The sequence below is a fragment of the Carettochelys insculpta genome, chromosome 1, assembly GCF_033958435.1.
Source record: "Carettochelys insculpta isolate YL-2023 chromosome 1, ASM3395843v1, whole genome shotgun sequence".
NCBI lineage: Eukaryota > Metazoa > Chordata > Testudines > Carettochelyidae > Carettochelys > Carettochelys insculpta.
Genome location: NC_134137.1, coordinates 145,162,480 through 145,184,702, shown reverse-complemented (window position 1 = coordinate 145,184,702; position 22,223 = coordinate 145,162,480). Strand labels below are relative to the sequence as shown.

Sequence of the window (22,223 nt, the reverse complement as noted above, 5' to 3'; positions counted from 1 at the left end):
TTCAAGCCCACTCCGTGCGCAGCTCTGGTTCAACGGTTCCACCCTGGTTCAGCCCCCATGGCCCAGCTGACCACCTGAGCAGGGCTCTGGTTCACCCCTGCCCCCCCGCACAGCTGTGGCTCAACTGCACTACCCTGCAGTCCTAACCCACCCCAGGTATAACCCCCTTGCCTGCATCCCAGGGCCCCAACCCACCATCAGGCTTAACCCTCCTCAACTGCCCCCCCCACCCCAGGACTTACCTTTCTGCTGCTTCCCTGGCTGCAGAACAAGTGTTCTGCCGGGGAAAGAGCCAGGCCCCCACTTACATGAAATTCAGATTATGCAAGGATGTGTGGAATGGAACCCTCGTGTAACTCGAGGGCCTCCTGTATTACAAAGATTGCCACTTCCATTAATATTGAAGTCTTTGGAATACGTGGCTAAACTTTGATTTTTATGATGGTTTCAGAGTTATATAGTAATAAAATCAGGAGTTTGCAACCTGCAGTTAGGCCGAGGGATATAAATAGGGTGACCATATTTCCCTATGCCAAATATGGGACACCTGGTAAAATTGCTTGGACTTCTGTGAGTTCAATGGAAATCAATCAGACCAATGGTGTATGTTGCTCAGTGGGAGAGCTGAGTGGTTTCAGCATTGGCCTACTAGACCCAGTGTTGTGAGCTCAGTCCTTGAGGGGGCCATTTTGGGATATGGGGTGCATAGATTTTTTTTTTTTAATTAAAAAAAAAAAAAAGGCATGGTGCTTGGTCCTGCCAAGGGGCAGGCACCTGGACTCAGTGACTTCCCAAGGTCCCCTACAGTGCTATGAGAGATGTATCTCCATATTATCTTATCGTAATGCTTAAAATAACATTGTTCACTGAGCACCCGTTAGAAGACATATTACATTTTTATAACTGAAGTTAGCCAAAAGTTTAAATGGAGAATGTTACCTGCTCATGGTTTCTAATGCAAAAGCTTTCTTCTTGTCTTGCAATGAGGTGTATATGACATTACTAAGCCAACGTTTACCAGCAAAGACCATGTACACATAGAAGCTGGGAATGGGGCTATAGCCCAGTGGGTGAAACTCCTGGCTGTCCCATGCTTTGGGAAGCTGGGAATGGGGCTGCCATCCAGCCCTGGGGGTGGGGATGTCTCTCCAGCTGTAGAAGGTGGCTGCTCCACAGGGGATTCCCTGGCTCCATGGGCAGCTGCCTTGTGGGGGGTGGGGTGGTCCCCAGATCCACAGGCTGCTGCCCTTGCATGCAGTAGGGATGGAGCTACCTCTCCACAGCATTCTCCCTGGCTGACTGAACAGCTGCCCCAAAAAGGGGCACCAGGTCCACTTAAAATCTTAAACAAGGAGAGAGTGGGGGGCACGAGCCACCCCACCCCAACATACCCTGTCTTACCCTGTGGCAGGGACCCAGGCTACCTCTCCTGCTGCTGCCTGCACACGTGGCTGGTCAGTACATGCTACACATGCTGTCCAGCCAGAACCTGGCACATGTACCTGCAGCTGTAACTGCTCTGACTTGGGGGAAGGGCAGCTCAGGAGCGTGTGAATACAGGACAAATGGTAAAATATGTCAAGATGCCTCCCTGATGCCTGAAGTACGGGACTGTCATGGCAAAAACAGGACAGATGATCACTCTAGGCATAAAGGCAATTCAGGTAAAAGAGAATGTAAAATTGGCCCTGATCCCCTCAAGCATTTAAGCATGTGCTTAATTTTAAGTATGAGGTACTACTAATATCCTTAAAGGTAAATACGTGTTTAATGCTTTGGTGCATTAGACCCTTTTTTGTATTCTCTAGGAAAGGAGCTGTCAGTTTCAATGTTGGGAACTTTCATTCTTGTGATAGTGTATAAATAGGATGCTGTGAAGAGGAGATACAGCAGCCTGCCCCCGATTACCTTAAGCTTTGTGTTCTGTAAGTCTTGGTACTGCTTGAATTTTAAACAACTTCTACAGTGTAAATTCCTTCTGTCAACTAATGATACACTCTGAAACAACCGTTGTTATACTTTTGGCTTCTTGAATATAGAATATATTTACAAATCTTCTTGAAAAGTGGTATTCTCGCACCCAATAGAAATAAGATCTGACTTTCCATATTAAAAACTGAAAACATAAAAACTTTTTGACTGAAATAAAAAAAAATTTTGAGGGGGTTGGGTGCAGAAGTCAATGTGTGTGTTTTATGGTTTTGGTTTTCGTTTTTTATTGCAGAAAGCTGACATTTTACAGAAAAAGCAAATATTTTCCATGGAAATTTTTTGTGTCAACCCCTACCAGTTTCCATTAAAAAAACAGCTTTGATGAAAAATTTTGACTAGCCCTAACATCTCTCTCTCTCTCTCTCTTGCCACAATGATTTTAAGGCTATTTTGTTACTGAGAAGAATGACAAGAATCAGAAACATGCTTAATATATTAAACAATTAACATTTTTCATGGGCTGCTGTGTATCAGCTCTATTAAGTGACACAAGTGTTTATCTGAACTCTAACAGCAACGAAGGGTCCTGTGGCACCTTATAGACTAACAGAAAACTTTTGAGCATGAGCTTTCGTGAGCACAGACTCACTTCTTCAGATGCATCTGAAGAAGTGAGTCTGTGCTCACGAAAGCTCATGCTCAAAACTTTTCTGTTAGTCTATAAGGTGCCACAGGACCCTTCGTTGCTGTTACAGATCCAGACTAACACGGCTACCCCTCCAATACTATCTGAACTCTACTTATTCTGAAAAGTGTGAGGACCCACTGTGGGATAGGAAGGGCCCTCAACCTCTCTGATGTCAACTAGAGTTGAGGTTTCTCTACATCAGACACTAATCGCCCATATATGCTTTTGTTAGAAATACTGATGAGTCGATCTGTACAGTGATGTGTTATTTAACAGCTCAGATAGTATTTTCACATTATTATTTCACAAAGACTAAAAGAGGGAAAGTAAACAAAACGCAGTTTGTAAAACAAAATTGAAGTATTTTTTTAAAATGATCATTTTAATTTAAAAATAAAATGAAAAAGACCAGTACTTTTCTAATCAAGGTGTCTTGCTCTTCAGGTGAATGCATCAAGACAAGAAACTAAGCTGATGGAGGAATGTGACCTGCTTATTGAAATAATCCAACAGAGGAGACAAATTATTGGAACCAAAATCAAGGAAGGGAAGGTAAGAGCCCTTTTTCTGAAGGTTCAAATGGGTCAACAGTGTTTCTTCACACTCTGGAACTTGCGTGACTGTTTGAATTAATGTATTATTACTACTCACGAGAGTCCTTGGATGTTCCTTGCATCTGCTTCTTCTGGGTGAAGAGAGCTGCTGTCTGCATTGGGTAAACATTCAGGCTACTACTACACTTGCATTCCTCTTCCGAAAGAGGAATGGAAATGATGAAAATCAAAAATGCTAATAAGCTACTGGTTTACATATCTTGTGTTTCATTTGCATAATCTCTTTTCAGAAGAGATTTTTTTGAAAAAAGAAAAAAAAAGCATCATAGACAGGGCTATTTCAAAATTAAAGCCTGTCTTCAAAAGACCCACTCTTCCAGAAACAAAGTAGGAAAAAGGGCTCTTTCGAAGATGGCGTTTATTTTCGAAAAAGCCCATCAACAATGTTTCTTTTGTTTCGAAAGAATCTCTTTTGAAAAGAGATTATGCAAATGAAGCACCAGATATATAGATTGTTGCCTCACTTGCATTTTCAGTTCCCCTCATTTGCATTCCTCTTTCAAAAGAGGAATGCAAGTGTAGACACAGCCTCAGTCACTGCTTAAAACTTATTAGCTATGTCTACACTACAGCAGTCTGTCGACAGAAGTCACTGTCGGAAGAGATCTTCTGACAAAACTTCAGTCGACAGAGTGCATCCACACTCAAAAGTGAATCAAAAAAGCGATCCACTTTGTTGACTTGTCTGACCATTTCTCGACAGAACAGTCGACCAGAAGCACAGCAGACTCAGCTGCCCAGTGATCTGGAAGCCCTGTCTGTCGACAGAGGGCCCCTGGAGCATCCACATGGCTTTTTTGTCAACAGATTCTGTCAAGAAAGGAGTTCTGCCTCGTGGGGGAGGGGCAGAGGGCTGTTGACAAAATTGTCGAGTTCTGTCAACAGCATGTGGACCAAATTCATTTTTAGTGTAGACACACCACAGGTTTTTGTCAATAAAAAGCCTGTTTTGTCAAAAATCTGTGTAATATAGACATAGCTGTTGAGTGTTATGTAGTGTTAATTATACCTTATGCGATTGTGATGTTTGTTTGTTTTTTTGTTTGGTGATGTAATATGTTTTTTAAAAATGAAATAATCTATATAATTTTCCAACAGGGCTGTAATTTCAGTTATCAACAGTTATTAATAAAATGATGAACTAAAGAAATTGCTTTCACTTTATCAGAAACATGAAAGCATTTGCTGTAGGAAAAGTGTACTATATGAAGGAAGGAAGAACAGCTCTTCCACAAAGGAATTCAAAGAGGCGCAATAGAGGCTGTGGCTAGAGAGTTCTGGATTCCAGACGGGGGCTTAGGCTGCTGTGACAAGACTGAGGGCTGTGACGTGGGAATGTGGCAACATGCAACAGCTTAGCCCTTTACGCACTGTTGTATACTTGTGTAAGCCCATGAAGTGTTCTTAGCTGAACTTGGCATTTAAATGTCAAGGAGGTGAGATGCATTAAGCAGAGAAGACATTCCTGCAGGGGTGGGGGGTTCTTCCTTTCCAGGTTTATTATCTAGTGTTTATTTGAAGAAGCTAAAAAATGCTCCTTCGTACGTGTCTGCCAACCAGAAACGTGTCCTCTGGTGGCTAAAGTGCCTGGTGGTACATGGGTCAGTTAATTACTTGTGAATGATTACCACAGGAAGGATTTGAACAAAACTGACGTGTAGGCTGTCTCTTCATGAACATACCCACACAGCATGGCTTGCTCTGGAAGGAACAACCCCCAGTATATATTAAGTATCCAAACACACCTCTCCTTCCCTAACTATCTAGCTGCCCCTTACAATGTGTCCATGAGAAATGATCAGTTAAGTGAGGACTTGTTTGTGACCTCTTTCCTCAGATGAGTTCCCTACTGGTTTCAGCGGGACTCCGCTTGTCCGTAAATGTTCATCAATGTGGGCAACATGCAATCTAGTCCACAACGTTTTGTGGGGACAGGGAGATGCTGTTTGGCAGGTTATACCAATCATGCTGAAAGTATATGGTGACCTTGTTTTCTTTTGAAGAGCAGGTGACAAATGTTTGTTTCCTTAGAATATGCTGTGTCAGGAGCAGCCAACCATGATGAATATGCTGTAGCAGTAGATCCCTTTAAAAACCAGCAAGAACATTACCGTCACCACAAAGTATATGTGCCTGTAGCTATTTTTTTCCCTTAATTGCGTGCATTTTGGTGGGAAATATAAGTGCTAAAGATTTTCGAGCTTCGTCAACATGAACATATTTTTAAGGTTTCCCAAAAGGAAACTTTCAGAAATATTCTTTTCCTTTGGAAAGGGAATATTTTGTGTTTGCAAATGGACTCTGTTGTTCTAAAGTGATTACCATGTATCCTCACCTCCTCTCAGGATGCATGAGTCCAATGTCAGTCAATTAGCTGGCAACAAAGCAACTAACTGCAATGTTTATTACTTAATTAATGAGACTCTTAGCATTTTGGTTAACTTTAATATATAATTCTGATGTTTTTGCTAATTCACTTAGTCATTCATTTCCTGATTTTATATGGAACTGGGGCTTGATGACTTTCTGAGGTCCAGAGTTATTAGATTTCCTTCCTCTTTTCCCTCCATTTGGAACTATATGGTGGTGAGTCATGATAGTTTTATAGAAACAGGAAGGACTCCCAGAGCTTTCAGGAATGAAGAGGCTTCAGGAGCCAACATTGTCTCTAAAAGGCAGATGGATTGGTCCCCTCCATAGCTTTCCAACTAATGGTATTTTCCATGAGACAGTCGTATTTCATATGGATTTCCTGACTGGTTGTCTCCTTGCTGGGTGTAGCAGGTGCACAATCTAGTCTACATTTATAAAGCTCTGCTTCTGAGTAGACAAATTTATTTAACAAGTCAGTTTAGAATCTGAACAAACAAAAAATAAAATAAAAATGGTGAATTATTTCATTATTAGTGAGCATGAGCCAACCCCTTTAGTCAAGTTGTGTTTTCAGGTCATTTTTGTTTAAACCAATTGGGGCCTAAAGAAAGGCAATGACCCTTGTAAACTTCTCAACACATTTTTCATCACTTCAGGAAAATGGTTATCCAAACAGTTTTTAGTTATCATGTAAGCAGAAAGTACCAGGAAATGACGTTCTTGCTGAAGGAAAATAAGCTAGCTATGCTTGTTTTGGCTCCCCTCTGTTGTTTCCAATGTGGAAAAAGTTGAGGTAGAAAGAACAAATCTGTAAAATAGCACGTAGCTTTTACTTGGCTAGTGTATGCGGCCTTTGAGCAGAACAGGTTGAAAAAAGACTCTTCCTTGTCAGTTCAGCTATGGCTGTTAATGCCCCATTTGCATTATGGCCATGAGCACAACATAGAAATGCTAATGTGATTTGCAAGCACAGGGATATGACTGTCTTCTTATGTTTTTGGTCAAGGTGGTGAGACTGAGAAAACTGGCTCAGCAGATTGCAAACTGCAAACAGTGCATTGAACGCTCTACATCTCTCATCTCACAAGCCGAACAATCTCTGAAGGAGAATGATCATGCACGTTTCCTGCAGAGTGCTAAAAATATCACTGAGAGGTAAAGACACGGACTGCTAGGGAATTTCCTCCTGGCAGATGCAAGAGCTGAAATTTCAAGCAGCTGTTTTGTTATGATTACCCTCTTGCTTTGTTTGTCTCGCTGTAGGTGCCTTCAAAAATAAAGGGGGGTAGGGGAGGAAGCCACGGGCAGGGTTGAACTGCTTTATTTTAAGCTGGTGGCGATTGGTATTGCCTTGAAATGTCATGGGCCTTTCTATGATGTTAAATCAAAATACCTATTTAAAAGAGAAGAGACACACAAGAATGAAACTGCTATAGGTATTTTAATATCCTCATCGTCCATAGATAAAGAAAGTGGCATAGTTATACATGGAGATGGAAAAATACAGTTATGATTAGATCTGGCCAGAAACAACTATTCCCCTTCTATGGGAAACTGCAAATTTAAAAGAAAAAAAAACATACAAAGTGGAAATAAAAATGAAATTTCCAGAAGGATGGGAATTTTGTCCTGTTACTCAGGTGCCTGAGCTTCCCAAAACCCCAGAAGTCCAACAGGTGTGTTGTGAACAAGACATGAGAAGTCATTCTTCCGCTCTACTCTGTGCTGGTTAGGCCTCAGCTGGAGTATTGTGTCCAGTTCTGGGCACCGCAGTTCAGGAAGGATGTGGAGAAATTGGAGAGGGTCCAGAGGAAAGCAACGAGAATGATCAAAGGTCTAGAGAACATGACCTATGAAGAAAGGCTGAACGAATTGGGCTTGTTTAGTTTGGAAAAGAGAAGATTGAGGGGGGACATGATAGCAGTTTTCAGGTATCTAAAAGGGTGTCATAAGGCAGAGGGAGGGAACTTGTTCTTCCTTGCCTCTGAGGATAGAACAAGAGGCAATGGACTTAAATTGCAGCAGGAGAGGTTCAGGTTGGACATTAGGAAAAAGTTCCTAACTCTCAGGGTGATCAAACACTGGAACAAATTGCCAAGGGAGGTGGTAGAATCTCCATCACTGGAGCTATTTAAGAAGAGGTTAGATAGATGGCTTTCAGGGATGGTCTAGAAAGTGCTTGGTCCTGCCATGAGGGCAGGGGGCTGGACTTGATGGCCTCTCGAGGTCCCTTCCAGTCCTACTATTCTATGATTCTATGATTCATGTGTGGAGCCAGGAAAACTTCAGCCTGGGAGTTCAACAGTTTGGGGGACCTGGGGGCCAGCACTCGTAGGGCTTTGAGCTGCTGAAGGATGGGGAGCCTGGAAATCCAGGCTGTCAAGGAACAGGGAGCCTGGGAGCTTGGGAGCCAGGGCTCATATTGCTTTGGGCTGCTGACCCTCTACCTGCCCACCATGCAGGCCATGAGAAACAGAAGCCTGGGCTGCTGAGGAGCCTTGCAGACTGGGCTCATGGGCAGCCAGCCAAGGAACTGAGTGGGCAAGAAACTAAACAGATTTCCAGTGGAACCCTGCCTGGATTCTGATGGAATTTCATTAAAGTCTACGTGTTCCATTAGAACATCTTAACTAGTGTCACTGTTAGAGTTAGGGAAAAAAATCAAAGCAGTTGTGTCTGTGATAATATGGAGTCTATGCTATAACAACAAGAACAAAAAAATTGAAGCCCCCCTTTAGGAGCTTGTCTTTCTACTGATATTTACATCTTTCTTCAACTGTTCATCTTAAGATATGGAGTTCCTTTGTCTTCACAAGATCAGCTAGTCTTAAGTGCTGACCTAGTCTAGGTCATAACTTTGTCTCTTCGAGACACCTTCTGCAGACGACTGAAATCACTTCCTTCCTCAAAGCTTTCTTTATTTCATTTCCAGTATAAAGCAGTGGTATATGCTGGGGTGTAGATGTGGAATGTCACCTTATTCCTGAATAAAAAAATTAAGCCCTGATCCTGCAAAGACTATTACATGTGCTTAACTTTACATATTCTGCATTAGTTCCATTTACGTCAGTGGATTTACACACAGTGTGTAAATTTAACCATGTCTAATACAATTTTCAGCTGTGAACCCTATATTTGGTTTGGCTGCATTAGATCCCATTTATGGGCCAGTTTCACCTTTACTTACGGTGAACTGTATTTTACTTTACAAGCTATCCCTTTCAAGTCAATGGGACCACTCATCATAATAAATTAAAATTCAACATGAGTAAGAGTATGGGAATTTGTCTTCCTTTTCAGTATTCTAGAGGATTAATCTCTGGCCTGAAATATTTGTAGTTAGAATATGTTTTCAGTGAGTGTTAGAATATACAGGTTGGTTAGATGTTTATCAGGGATGGTTTAGACAGCACTTGGTCCTGCCATTGGGGCAGGCGGCTGGACTTGATGGCTTCTCGAGGTCCCTTCCAGTCCTAGTATTCTGTGATTCACAGAAAGTCCATTTTGAACTCCACAATATTAATATGCTTGCATAATACATGTGATTACACATTACGAATCTGTATCTACAATTAAATGTTTGTGAATAGAGTTGGTTGGAAATCTTCTGACAAGACAGTTTCACTGGAAAATGCCAGTGCATCGAATCTGAAATTTCACCAAATTATAATCAATGTTCCAGTGGAATCCTGCCTGGTTCCCTGACAGCTTTCCCATTGGACTGCAGGGCAGCGTTCCCTCTAATCTTTTCCATCCCCATGCATTTTTTTTCCATCCATGTACGAAATAAATAATATGCACCATCAATAGAAACAAACAAACAAAACAACCCTATCTGCTAATCAGGTGGGGAGCGCTGGAATCTCTCCTGAGCAGCTGTACAAGTGCACAGCTCACAGGAAACCCTGCAGCTGGGTAGATCTGTGATGCCGATTCCTCCAGGGTCCAGGACTCTGGAACAGTCACATCATATAAACTGCTCCTAGGCTGGGAACACCAAGGTCTTCCAGACTTCCTTGACAACTGGGGCCCTATAATGCTCAGTTCCTGGGCAGGCAATCCTGGAAAGGAACAAGACAGCTGGCAGTCTGGAAAGTTGCGGGTCCCTGATCCTAGAATAGTTCTTATGGTATGGCTGCCCTGGAGCCACAGATCCTGGGAGCCCTTGCAGCAGCTGAGTGACATTTACATTCCTGCAAGTTTCACACTGCTCATAGCAGTAGTGAGAATGTCAGTTGTAATCAGCAGTTGGCATTCTGAAGGGTTTATTTTGTTTCAGACACATCCTGTGTCTGTGTTTCGAAAGAAGAAAATTCAGGGAAGGATTCCTGAATCAAAACAAAACCATGTTTCAGACCATTACCATTTTTCAGGAGCCAGAAATCCCAAGTTTAGGCCAGATCTACTTGTAAACACTCTGTGGACCAATGTATAACTTCAAATTGGGATAAATCCAAGAAAATCATAAACCACTCACAGGCCGTGTCTACACTAGCCCCAAACTTTGAAATGGCCACGCAAATGGCCATTTCGAAGTTTACTAATGAAGCGCTGAAATGCATATTCAGCGCTTCATTAGCATGAGGGCGGCCGCGGCACTTCGAAATTGATGCACCTCACCGCCACGCGGCTTGTCCAGACGGGGCTCCTTTTCGAAACCACCCTGCCTACTTCGAAGTCCCCTTATTCCCATCAGCTGACTTCGAAGTAGGCGGGGTCCTTTCGAAAAGGAGCCCTGTCTGGACGAGCCGCGCGGCTGCGAGTTGCGTCAATTTCGAAGTGCTGCGGCCACCCTCATGCTAATGAAGCGCTGAATATGCATTTCAGCGCTTCATTAGTAAACTTCGAAATGGCCATTTGCGTGGCCATTTCGAAGTTTGGGGCTAGTATAGACGTAGCCACAGACAATTTAAAAAATTGAGAAGGAGGCGAAATTTGTTCAATAAATTAGCCACCACAAACGATTTTTTCAGTTCTAGTGATGTGTAAAACTTTGTTTGCTTCTGTAGTGTACCTGCAGTCAGCTCTTCAGGGCTTGGAGCTCCAGTGGCCATAACTGATTTCTTAAAGTTATGTAGACTGCATTTTTTTCATGCACACATTTCAAGGGGAATAGGGTATAATTTTTTTCCTGTGAGCCGAGTGGGAAATCATGCTTACAACAGGAGTTTTTAGTTAGTGGGTTATTCCACCTGTGGATGAAATCTGCTTCCTTTACATAAAGCCACAGTAACCCAATGCTATATGGGTGAAGTGCAGGACCGAGGACCTGGGGCAGTGAAATCTACTCCCGAACCAGAAAGACATAGGTCTACAGCATGTAAGTTGCAAGGCACAAAATCCAACTATAGTGGAGGCCATTACACATGTAATACCACCATTAGGTCAGCTGATGCAGGGCCAATGCAGAGACCTTTACTGTACAGGGTTTATGAAGACATCTAGTAACAGCTGTTTTGCTCACAAATCCACTTCTGTCCTTCCCAGCAAACCCAGCATGGGACTTCTGATACAGAAGGTCAGATACAAGATTTCTGACCAAAAATAATGTCCTATGGGGTCTAAAAGCAATGAATGGTTCTTCCCCCAACCTCATTAGGGTTAGAATTCTTAGGGCTGAATTGTTACTGGCCATTTGTTAAAAACTGGGGAAGTGTGCAAGCAGCTTCCCCATTGTGTGCCAACACTTGCATTGGCAGTCTTTGTGATAGACCTCATCCTCACTAGCACAATTAACTGAGTTATCAGCCACCAGCTCAGCAGATCCACTGATGAAGCTGATCAGCTGCAATTATAGTACAAGAGAAACCTTATTCATCAATTTCAGAAAACCGGGTTTAAATCCTGGTGAGCTGGAGCACTAACTTTCTGTTTCGCACTGTACATTTCCTAAACTCATGTGAAGCAACGGGCCATTGTGAAAATTAAATTCTGAGCAGTAAAGGGAACAGGAAGGTGAGAGTTGAGTCTCTTGAGCCCCAAGAGTGAAATATTTTGTCTTGGGAAAATGCTTCATCAGAGCAATGAAAATATTTTGATCAGTGCCACATGAATGACAGACAAATGCAACTTGTTGAAAGTTCTATAGTTCTTCCAGATTGATACAATTACTCCTTTCCTGCTGTATTAGCAGGATGCTAAATCTGTTTGCTCCAATAGGTATGAATTCTCTCCTGAACTTTCTGTAAACATGACAAACCACTTACACTCCTGGTACCCACTGACATGTCTGAGCTAGAAAAGTTCCAAATTCAGCATCTGTCTGAAGCCTCATTTTCCTTGAAAAAACTCATCTACAGGTGCATCGAGTTTACTGGAAAAATAAATACAATTTTTGATGTGAGCTAGGCAAGAAAGGGTTTCAGATTTGAAAAATCCTTATCCTGTATGTTTTGCTACAAAAAGCATTTCAAGATAAAACACCCTAATGTCTGTTTGTTGAATATCACAGTGCCCTTTTTGAAGCTAAAAATTATACAAGAGGCTGATTCTATGGACTTTGTCTACAAGGCTATGACTACACTATAGTTGGTATATCAGGATACAGATATATTCCAAAACAGCAATTCTGTGGCTAAACACTTCGCTCGAAAGAGCAGTGCTATTTTGCGCACAGTATTCTGGTTTTGGTCCCTCTCATTGTACAAGAGGTAGCAGAAACTTCAAAATAGTTGCTTATTTCAAACTTTGGTGTTGTGTGGACAAATAAATTAGCTTGAAATAAATTACACAATTTGCATTGTGTGAATTGCATAAGTTATTTTGAGTTATGGCTAGTGTAGCTGTAGCCCAAGAGGAAGAACTACAGGATGGCATCCTAAATTAACATGTTTAAAAATACGGTGGTAAAAATGTAACAGTTTTGGGTTGATGATTCTGATGGTTGGGAGATGAATGTGAAAGCTACTGCATCCCTGTGTTTTTCTATTGTAGGGTCTCTATGGCTACGGCATCTTCCCAGGTGTTAATCCCTGAAATTAATCTCAATGATACTTTCGATACCTTTGCACTTGATTTTACTAGGGAGAAGAAATTGCTGGAATGCCTCGATTATCTTACAGGTATTTTTTAATCAATTAATTCACTTGGAAAATAGTATGGCCAAGATCATCACTTTCCCATTCCGTTAGGCTCCCTTCTTGTATTACCCGCCTTACATGTCACAACCTGGGGGGAAGGGAAGGATGTGAGGGGCATGAGTGAGGTGTAGGAGTAGCCTTGCCTCTGTCCATCCTCCATGCCCAGTGTTCTGGCCAGCACAAGTGGAAAGGAAAATAAGATAAGCCCAGTACATGTTATACACTGATTCCTCTCCACCCACATCCCCCGTTGAATAACTGGTAAGTAGGGAGTGAATCCTGACTCAGAATCCTAATTTGTTCCCTGTCCTACCCCTCGGTCAGTGCTACTGTGCACTCCCCTGTGTTCAAGGCAGATTACTATTGCTATATGGAGCAGTGTAGCCTTACATTGGTAACGAGAAGCAATTCTAATGATCAGCACTAAGGAATCAGCAATGAGAAAAGGCTTTGTGAATCAACACATACAGTATGTTTCACCCATGAAATACCTGAAGGAGTGTAGTTTTCAGCGTTGTATAATATCTGGTATCTTTTGTCTCCTGTATGGGTTGATCCTAAAGTCTGTGCTTCCTCAAAGATCCCATTCAAGTAAATGGGGATTTTCCTGAATAAATCTGCAGAATCGGGCCCTTCCAAGCAAATTGCATAGTCTACAATTACGCATTATTTAATCATTCACCAAACAATGGTGAAATCTGGAATCTTCATTTTTTGGTTCCAGAATTAGAACATTCATTTCAGTTTAATCCATTGAGAGCAGAAGAAACATGACAGGGACTCTAACTTTGCACTGCCTACAAGCAGCCATCATGAAGAGTGAGAATGCAGAAGTAATAAACACAAAGCACTGTTCAAAGAGTTCCTGAAAGTACTGCCTTGTAGTTGTGATGTGCTTTCACAAGGACATGCTGTACACCATCAAAGAAGGCACCCCAGTGTTAATTCCTTCACAGTTGGGATACCAACCCCCAACAACTCCTTTCCTCAAATTCCATGTGCAAATAGACCAGCCTTGTTTTCTATTCTGCACAGTTCTGTGAAACAACGTACATTCCAGATGGGGGGAACAACATAATGGTGAAGGTTGTTTAGCTAGATGTTTTTAATCTAACATTTTCTTTATTTGGCTAGTCAGTCAAGAGCAGCCTATTTACCCATGTCTTTATCAGATTAGTCTTTCATACTAATGATAATGCATGTCTCAAATTGCAAAATATGAACAGGATACCCAAAGAATGAGCACCACTACCTGGATGTCTTGTATCTTATACACAAGCGTTGAAGTAAAGATATTTTATGTATGCCAACAGTCATATGTACTTGATTATTCTGTATTACAATTTGAAACCACTAGAGCCAGATTTTACTCCTTTTCCCCATGATGAATAATTGAACCTTAATTGAAGAGTGGCACTGGAAACAGTAGAATCATTTGCAGAATGAAGTTCTATTCACAAAGATGAAATATATCAGAATTTTACCCTACATAACCGATCTTTTTCCCTTGTGTAGCCTTGTGATGATAATAAATAGTTAAAAATGAAGATGAATCGGTACATGGATTACCAATGAAAGAAAATTGTCTGTATTGCATCTACCACAGATGAATAAACAGCTTATAAAAGTGTACCTATTTCTTTGCTTTATAGACCCAAAGCCCCTTAGGCTACAGGTCCAAGAATGGTTTTTGCAATCAGATCTCAACATTTATTTAAATGATGTGGAGAGCCACTTTCAGTCAAGGAGTTCCCCTCATGTCTTGAGGAATTCCATACTTACTATTTGTAGTCTATCAGTTGCATGAAAATAAGTAATGATCCACAAATGTCCTTATATTCTAGTTTCAGGAAAGGAGAGGTACATATCAAGTGCATCAGATAAAAATCCTCCTACTGTGGGTCAAATCCTCCCTCTATTCTCTGGCTTTTTTTGAGCATGAATGTCTGTATTCTTCCATGGGGACTCTTCCGTGGGCACGCATATTGAAAATTCACACAGGTGCTTTCAAAGGGTATGAAGGGAATTGAGCACTCAGTCTCTGAAAGTCAATGGGAATTGGGTGCATCAATCTCATAGGTTCATTTGAAAAATCTCTCTCAAGTCGTATGATTGTTACCATTTAAGCATTCATTATAATGACTATAATCTTCCATTTTTATTTATTCTATGGTAGTGCCTAGAAGACTCAGCTGTGATTGGGATCCTATTGCATTAGGCATGTAAGAGAACAAAAGCACAAGCACTTTCGTTTAATTCAAACCCACAAAAACTGGATCCCTCAGCTAAGATACAAAATCAGTTTATTTCTGTTTAATCATATTTTTCTAAGCTGAAGGAACAGCAATATATGAAGGAGAAAGAATAAGATACCACAGAGCTTTTAAAAAACAACCCCAGTAAATGATTTTGATAGAAAGTCAGGTATTTCTAAAAGCCATGAATGTCAACATCTAATATTTCAAAGAGAACTCAAGATAGCCACACTGCAATATGTGACTCTTTCACAAAATATTGCCAGTTAGTATACACTATATGTATTGGAGCAATATCCCTTTTGGGGGATTGTTTCTTTTTCTTTTGCTTAAGGTCCCCATCTGGGATGAATGTTCATATTTGAATTGATTTCCATCCCTTTTTGTTAATACCCATCTGTCCCAAGGGTTCCCCAGTTTGGGGGAAAATATGCTGACAAGCTTCTGTGCTACAATATTTAGAGCAGCAAAAATCACAGTCAGATCATTAAACACATTTGAGCATTTCCGTATGCTTTGCAGTTGCCTTTTTCACATAAGGAAAAAATGCTGTTTGGAGCAAAGTCTACCTCTTGAACCCTTGCATAGCACAGAAATAGAAACAAGAATTGTAAGTGTATTTAATGGCAAAATAAAATTGCAAAATGTTACATTAAAATAAAATTTCTGGGAAAGAACAATAGACTCTTCTTCTGTGATTATTTTTCTAAGTGCCTGTGAAGATTTGAGAAATGCCAGCAAAAGCTTGGGTAGTTCACTTTTTTCCTTTATTTTTAATTCAGGTGCAATTGGGTCATTTAGTTAGGAGCGCCTCTGTAATCAGTACCACTGATCTCATTGAGGCTATTCGTATTATAGCTACTTAGATGTGAAAGGATTTCAGGTTGGCTCTCATGAATGGTGGCAGTTTTATGACAGGGATTCCTGGGGACAGATTTTTACACAACCCATGCAGGGGCTATATCATCAATTTTTAAGAAGTTCACACTGAAGTCAACAAGAAGTTGGCATCCCAAAGTCTCTTCCTACTCAACATTTCTAAGTTCTGCCTGAAAATCAATAGTAAAGTATTACTAGAAAATCCCACCTAAAATTTGCACATTAATCTAGTGAAAGGTAATGTACCCTACTGAGTCAGTCAGCTCATTCCACTGACAACTGTTTTTGGTTTTTCACAGCCCCTAACCCTCCAACCATTAGAGAAGAACTCTGTACGGCTTCTTATGACACAATCACTGTCCACTGGACCTCTGATGATGAGTTCAGTGTGGTCTCTTATGAGCTGCAGTACACCATCTTCACTGGACAAGCTAATGTAATTAGTAAGTACACATCATCTCATTTTCTTTCCATGTTTAATTGTGATTTTCAGCAAACAACGTGGCTTCAAATGGGAATATATGCAGAAGCCAAGAAGAAATGAGAAAAAGCATAATTCCTATAAATTTTGTATTGCTGTGTTTAGATATTTAATGCCTGATAACTATAATGATTTTGAAATGATTTTCAGATTTGTGTGGCTTGAATTTCTAATGTGCATGTGTTTGCTAGGAATTAAATTAGGTGGGAGTTCATGAAACAATAATAGATTCCAAATGATACAAGTACAATCCACTTCATAAGACACAAGAAGCTTTCATAATAGATCCGTTGTATTTAAGCATTCTGAGCAATGTTATTAACAATATAGACAAAGCCACATGGTCTTGGCCAGATTTTCTAAAACACTTAGCAACCAATAGTTTCCCCCTTACAATATTTTCAAAAGCACTCATTACCAAATAAAACTGTGCTCTCTTGAAAATCTGATTTATTGAGAGTAGGTGCTTTGACTGCTATCATCTCAAATGGGATTATACATGTGCTTGGAGGTAAGAGCTGGTCAAAGCCTAGTCAGTTGCGTCTGTTCAAAAGCATCTGTGTGACTAAGGAGCCTAAAAAGTGGCTAAGTCTTGTTGACTTTCACTTAGACTCGTGCTCCTAGGTCACTTAGGTGCTTTTGAAAAATTTACATTGGACATGAAAATAGAGGTAACTGTAGAGTCTCTCTCTGTGGCCCAGTGCCTATTTGTTTATGTACACACTGGAATGGCAACAATAGGACAGACCAAGAAAGCCCCACTTCAGAATAACCCAGAGGTTAGAGCATTCCCTCCAGATGTAGGAGACCCCTGGCTGAATCTCTGATCCCCTTCAGGGAAAGTAGAAAATTAACCTGGAATCTCCCACATCCTGGATGAATACCCTCATTGCTGGGGTAAATGTAATCAGGGCAGCCTTCTTTCCCCATCTGTGTTGCGTGGAGTTTGGTGGACACCTCTGCTGCCTGGGTCAGCAATGGAGTTCCGGCTGTGGATCACAAGCAGAGAAGGGTGCATCCCTGCTACCTGGATTGAGGCAGCCACCTCTGTGAAAAGGATGAGACATAGGACACACCTCTGTCATCGGCCTCTCCCATTGGCTAGTGTGGGCAGCACCTCATCTAATATGCTGGATTTTGTGGATCCCATTCTTAGTCCCCTATCTCTCCCCATCCATATTACAGGGATCCTAGATCCCTAACTCTGGCTTTCCTGGGTCCTGTGATTTTCAGCATGGTTTTTCCCCATTGACATAATGGAAATAATAACAGCAGGCTGATGAATTGAGAGGATGAACAGGCATCAATGCTTTGAGATGCTTTAATTCAACTTAGCATTGTGTGGAAACACAGTTCCTGTTGTTAGCTACCTGGGAAAGAGGTTTGGTCTGAACACAGGCTTGGAAGCCTGAGGTCTAATCCAGGTTCTAACAGTCATACCAATGGTCATAGGGAAGCTTGTCATGCCCATCACCTGAGTTACCATGCCTTTAAAATAGGGTGAGTGTTTCCTGTCCCGTCTCAATGCTTTGTCTGAGGGTTATTTAGCTGGAGTCTGCAGGGAGGTCTGAAGATGACTGCTACCAGAGTATAGGGCATCATTTTGTAAATAAGAGTGCTGGAATATTGAAAGCACATGCTTGTCAAACACTTGAGTGATCCCTGTATTTAGTATTTCACTTGTAGGCTTAATTCTTGTCAACAGCCTCTAAATTCTTAATAGAGCTTGAGTAGAAAGACCAAGTAAACTTCAGAATATACTTGTACACCCTTGTTAATTGATAGATTTAATGCAATAAAGGTTTAAGAGTACTCCAAAGGAATTAGAGCAAGGCAGACAACACAAAGAAAAGAGTCTCTGATTAATCACTAACCAGCAGAGAGGACTATTCAACAATGCAATCTGCTGCTTATTCTCTGACCCATTTTCATACATGGTATTATACCGGACAGAAGGCATATTGTACAATAAAGAGAGCACAGCAGCTGCAGAACAGTAGGGATGGGTTTTGATGTCAGATGTTAATGGCAGCTGGCATGATTGCTATTTCTTCACCTTTGTAATCTTAGGCTTTCTGTTCCTTGTTTACAAGTGAATAAAACAGAGTATCTACTTCTAAGGCTATGTGGTAGGCTTCACATGTATAGGTGAGAGCTTTGGTCTACAAAGCAAATTACAATTGGGTTTTCGTGGTGTAATCTGATAATTTTTGGAACTGCACAGTGTGAAATGCTCAGTGTTTGGTATGAAATTTAATTGTCACACTTCCTATTTTCCATACATAATAACATTAAAGCATCAAATAAAAAGTAATGAATCAAGTAAACATCATAAAAGGCTTTTTAATAAAATGGGTTTTAGTACTTCAGACAACTGTAGCTATGTTGTGGCAACACGTTGTACCTAATTCTTCTGTCTCACCAATTTTACATCATTACAACTCAACTTACTTCAATGGACTTCCTCTCTTGATTTATACTGGTGGAAATATGAATTGGTTGCATATTCTGATTTTTCTAAAATATTTATGACTACTTCAGGTCTCCCTCAAGAGTGAAAAATGAGTGGCTCTTTGTTTTAATTTTACTTTCGTCTGTAAACCAGGGAACACTAAAGTTTTATTTTAGGTCATAAAAATGTATAAACATCATTCCACTTCTTGTAAACCTTCTTTCTTTCTTGCCATCTGAGAAATCCTGTGCCTCCTAGGGGAGATGCCCTTTGCTTGTTGAAAATACCAATTCCCAGAGGAGAATCCCTACAAGCTTGTCCTGATGTCTTTGATCTTAAACTGTATAAGATGATTAGGTTCAGCTTCCAGCCATACTTCGAGGTTTGTCCACTAGCCTCCTGTTTTGACTTAGTGTTCTTGAGTGTTTTGTTCTTTGTAATGTTGATCATATCTTTGTTCTGTAGTGCAGTTTAATCTTACTACTTGTATATCTGACTTTCTCAGAATGAAATTTGAGTATGAACTGCTTGAATTTTCAAATAAATGGTTCTGAGAGGGAGGTCAGGCAGGGTAGGGGTTAAACAAGGCCTGTTAGCCCAATCAGCCCCACCCCAGTTCACCTGTGGCCTGGATCAGGCCTGGAGGCTTATAAAGGGAGGGAAGCCAGCCCAGTTTGGGGCTGACCAGTGAAAAGGCAGGAGCTGGCTCTGAGGCAGGAGGCCCCAGGCCAGAGCTGATGCCACCTGGTTAGCAGCCGGAGGGCCAGCCCAGGACCTCCCTCAGATACTGAGTGGAGCAGGGAGTGCCCCCCCGCCAGGAAACCCCTCTCCTGCAAAAAGGGGTAACTAGATTCTTGGGTCCATATCTCAAACTCAACCCATAGACTCTTGGGTGGGGGCTCTGGCCCCACCCAGCAGGCCCTGGCCAGGGGGCCCTGCCACTAGGCCACCCAGGCCCAGGAGTGAACTACTCACATGTGGTGGAGAATGCAGGCATAGCCTGGCCCTGCAGAAGGGCCATCCTACTGTGCCAGCCATAGACCCAGCAAGTGTGAACCACTGAAGCAATGGAGCCCCTGCTGAAGTGGATGGTGGAGCGACAGGCCAGCCAGCAGCAGCAACAGATCTTCTCCAACAGATGGCTCAACAGCAGCAGCAACTAATTGGGGAATTCACAACCCACTGGCAACAGCTGATGCAGCAGGTAACTTCCCTGATACAACCCCAAACCCCAGATGCGGCACCGGCACTAGCACCAATCAAACTCACAAAGATGGGCCTGGAAGACAACCCAGAGGCATTCTTGGAGACCTTTGAGCAGGTGGCCACCATAGCCCCGTGGGCCCGAGGACAGTGGGCGGCCATCGTGGCACCTTACTTGATGGGAGTTGCTCAGACTGCCTATCCGGCACTGGATGCAGTAGCTGACCAGGACTATGCCCAGGTCCAGGCAGCAATCCTGGATGCTCTGGATACCTCAGAAGAGACATTCCACCAGCGCTTCCGTCGGGAAGAATGGGCCCCAGGAGCCCAACCCTGCCTCATCTCCCAGAAGCTCTGGGATACCTGCTGGAGGTGGTTGAAGCCCGAAACAAAGTCCGGGGGGCGGGTAGCCGAGAATGTCCTGCTTGAAGAGTTCACCCAGATTCTGCCCTCTGGGGGAAGGGAATGGGTGATGAACCATCCAGAAGATATGACAGCAGCCATCCACTTGGTGGAGAATTATCTAGGGGCCAAGTCCCCAGGGATGACTCTCTCTGTAGCCCCCAGTCAGTCAGAGGCACCCCGGCACAAGGGAGGGAGAGGGGCCAGGAGTCACAAGACTGGGGTAGGCCCCAGTGCCTGCCGCTCCTTCCTGGGCCCCGAAAGACTCGGAGTTACTGGGCTAACCTTGGGCTTCAACCCCAGGGCCCTGACCCAACCCACCAACTGCCCTGTAGGGAACCCAGACGCCTCTCGGGCAAGGTAACAGCAACCCCACTCCTGCCCCAGCCTGGAGATCCGGTTCCACATCCATCCCCGCCACGGGACCCTCAAGGAGACTCCCCGAAGGCCACCCCAGAACAGGACTCCCGCTTCACATGCGGGGGCAGTGGGCACTGGTCCCGAGACGGCCTACGTGTGGAGTGCAACTTTGGGAAGCTCTGGACCCCGCAAACACGGGCGCACCGCCCAGACCCTGCCAACCTGACCATCTCCGTGTTTGTCAATGGGACAGAGGCAATTGGGCTGATTGACTCAGGGTGTGCCCAGACCCTGGTTTGGCAAGTGCTCGTGCCTGAGGTAGGGCCTCCCCAAGACACCATCAGGCTGCAGTATGTCCACGGGGGTGTGAAGGCCTATCCCTGCACCTGGGTGACCCTACAGGGGAGAAGGCACGAAGAACCAGCGATGGTTGGTCTGGCCCCAGCTCTTGCCTATCTGGTAATACTGGGTAGAGACTGGGGACGTTTTCATGAACTGCTAGAAGGACTTGAGAAGCCTTCAGCTAGGGAGCGGCAACCCCAGCCCATGAGCAAGGGAAAGGCAGGGCCACAAATCTGGCTGGAGTAGGGGAGGTGGCAGACCCAGGGGAAGGGCCTTCCCAGGAGCCAGCCCCAGCCCAGGTGGACACAAGCCCCCATCAACTGGAGAGGGAGCCACCCCCACCTGAATCTGCAGTACTCGCATGGCCCTTGGATTTTGTGGGGGAGCAGCAGATGGATCAGACACTGAGCTGCGCATACGATCAGGTGGCAGTAGTGAATGGGGAGACCACCGGAGCCCATCCAGCAGGACAGTTCCCCCATTTTGAAATCCAGAGAGACCGTCCCTACTGCGTGGAGAAGGACTCACAGACTGGAGAAGTGCACCATCAGCTCCTCGTCCCCCGGCCATATCGGAGAGGTCATGCGGCTTGCCCATGCCATCCCTGGAGGCTTACGAAGGCAGGGGGGCTGCCACTCAGTTAGCCACCGGAGGGCGCAGCCCAGGAGCCTCCCCCAGGTACTGTAGGGAGTGGGGAGTCCCCCCCCACCCGGGAACCCCTATTCTGCAAAACGGGGGAACTAGATTCTCAAGGCCAGACCACAAACTCAACCCAGAGACTCTTGGGTGGGGGCTGTAGACCCCCCCCAATAGGCCCTGGCCAGGGGGCCTTGCCACTAGACCATCCGGGCCCGGTTGTGAACTGCTCACAGGTATATTCGGTGTCACCTTCTTACTGTGAACAATTTTTCCCAGAGCATTTTCCTATAAGTGCAACTTTATGATTGCTGGGTTTGCAGTCTTCCCATTTCAATGTACTAAAGCAAATTATTCTATTTTAATATAATGCTGTTCCAGTAAATGTGAGTTTCCCTATATTTGTGGCATTTATACACTGCTTCATAGTAAAAGGCATTCTCCACTTCACCCCCACCCCAACCAAAATAATACAAGCAGTAGCTGCTGTTACTGTAGGCTGCCCAACAATGTAGAGTGTCTATCCA

At 43.2% G+C, this 22,223-nt stretch overlaps 1 protein-coding gene across 3 annotated transcripts in view; it reads left to right on the top strand.

Moving 5' to 3' along the window:
• Positions 1-22,223, top strand: part of MID1 (midline 1) — a 388,661-nt gene that overhangs the window by 342,632 nt on the left and 23,806 nt on the right. For all 3 annotated transcript variants that reach the window (XM_074992785.1, XM_074992774.1, XM_074992794.1), the window contains exons 4-7: positions 3,065-3,172; positions 6,614-6,762; positions 12,541-12,668; positions 16,120-16,263. In XM_074992785.1, the coding sequence (XP_074848886.1) occupies positions 3,065-3,172; positions 6,614-6,762; positions 12,541-12,668; positions 16,120-16,263 (529 nt within the window). The remainder of the gene's footprint in view (positions 1-3,064; positions 3,173-6,613; positions 6,763-12,540; positions 12,669-16,119; positions 16,264-22,223) is intronic.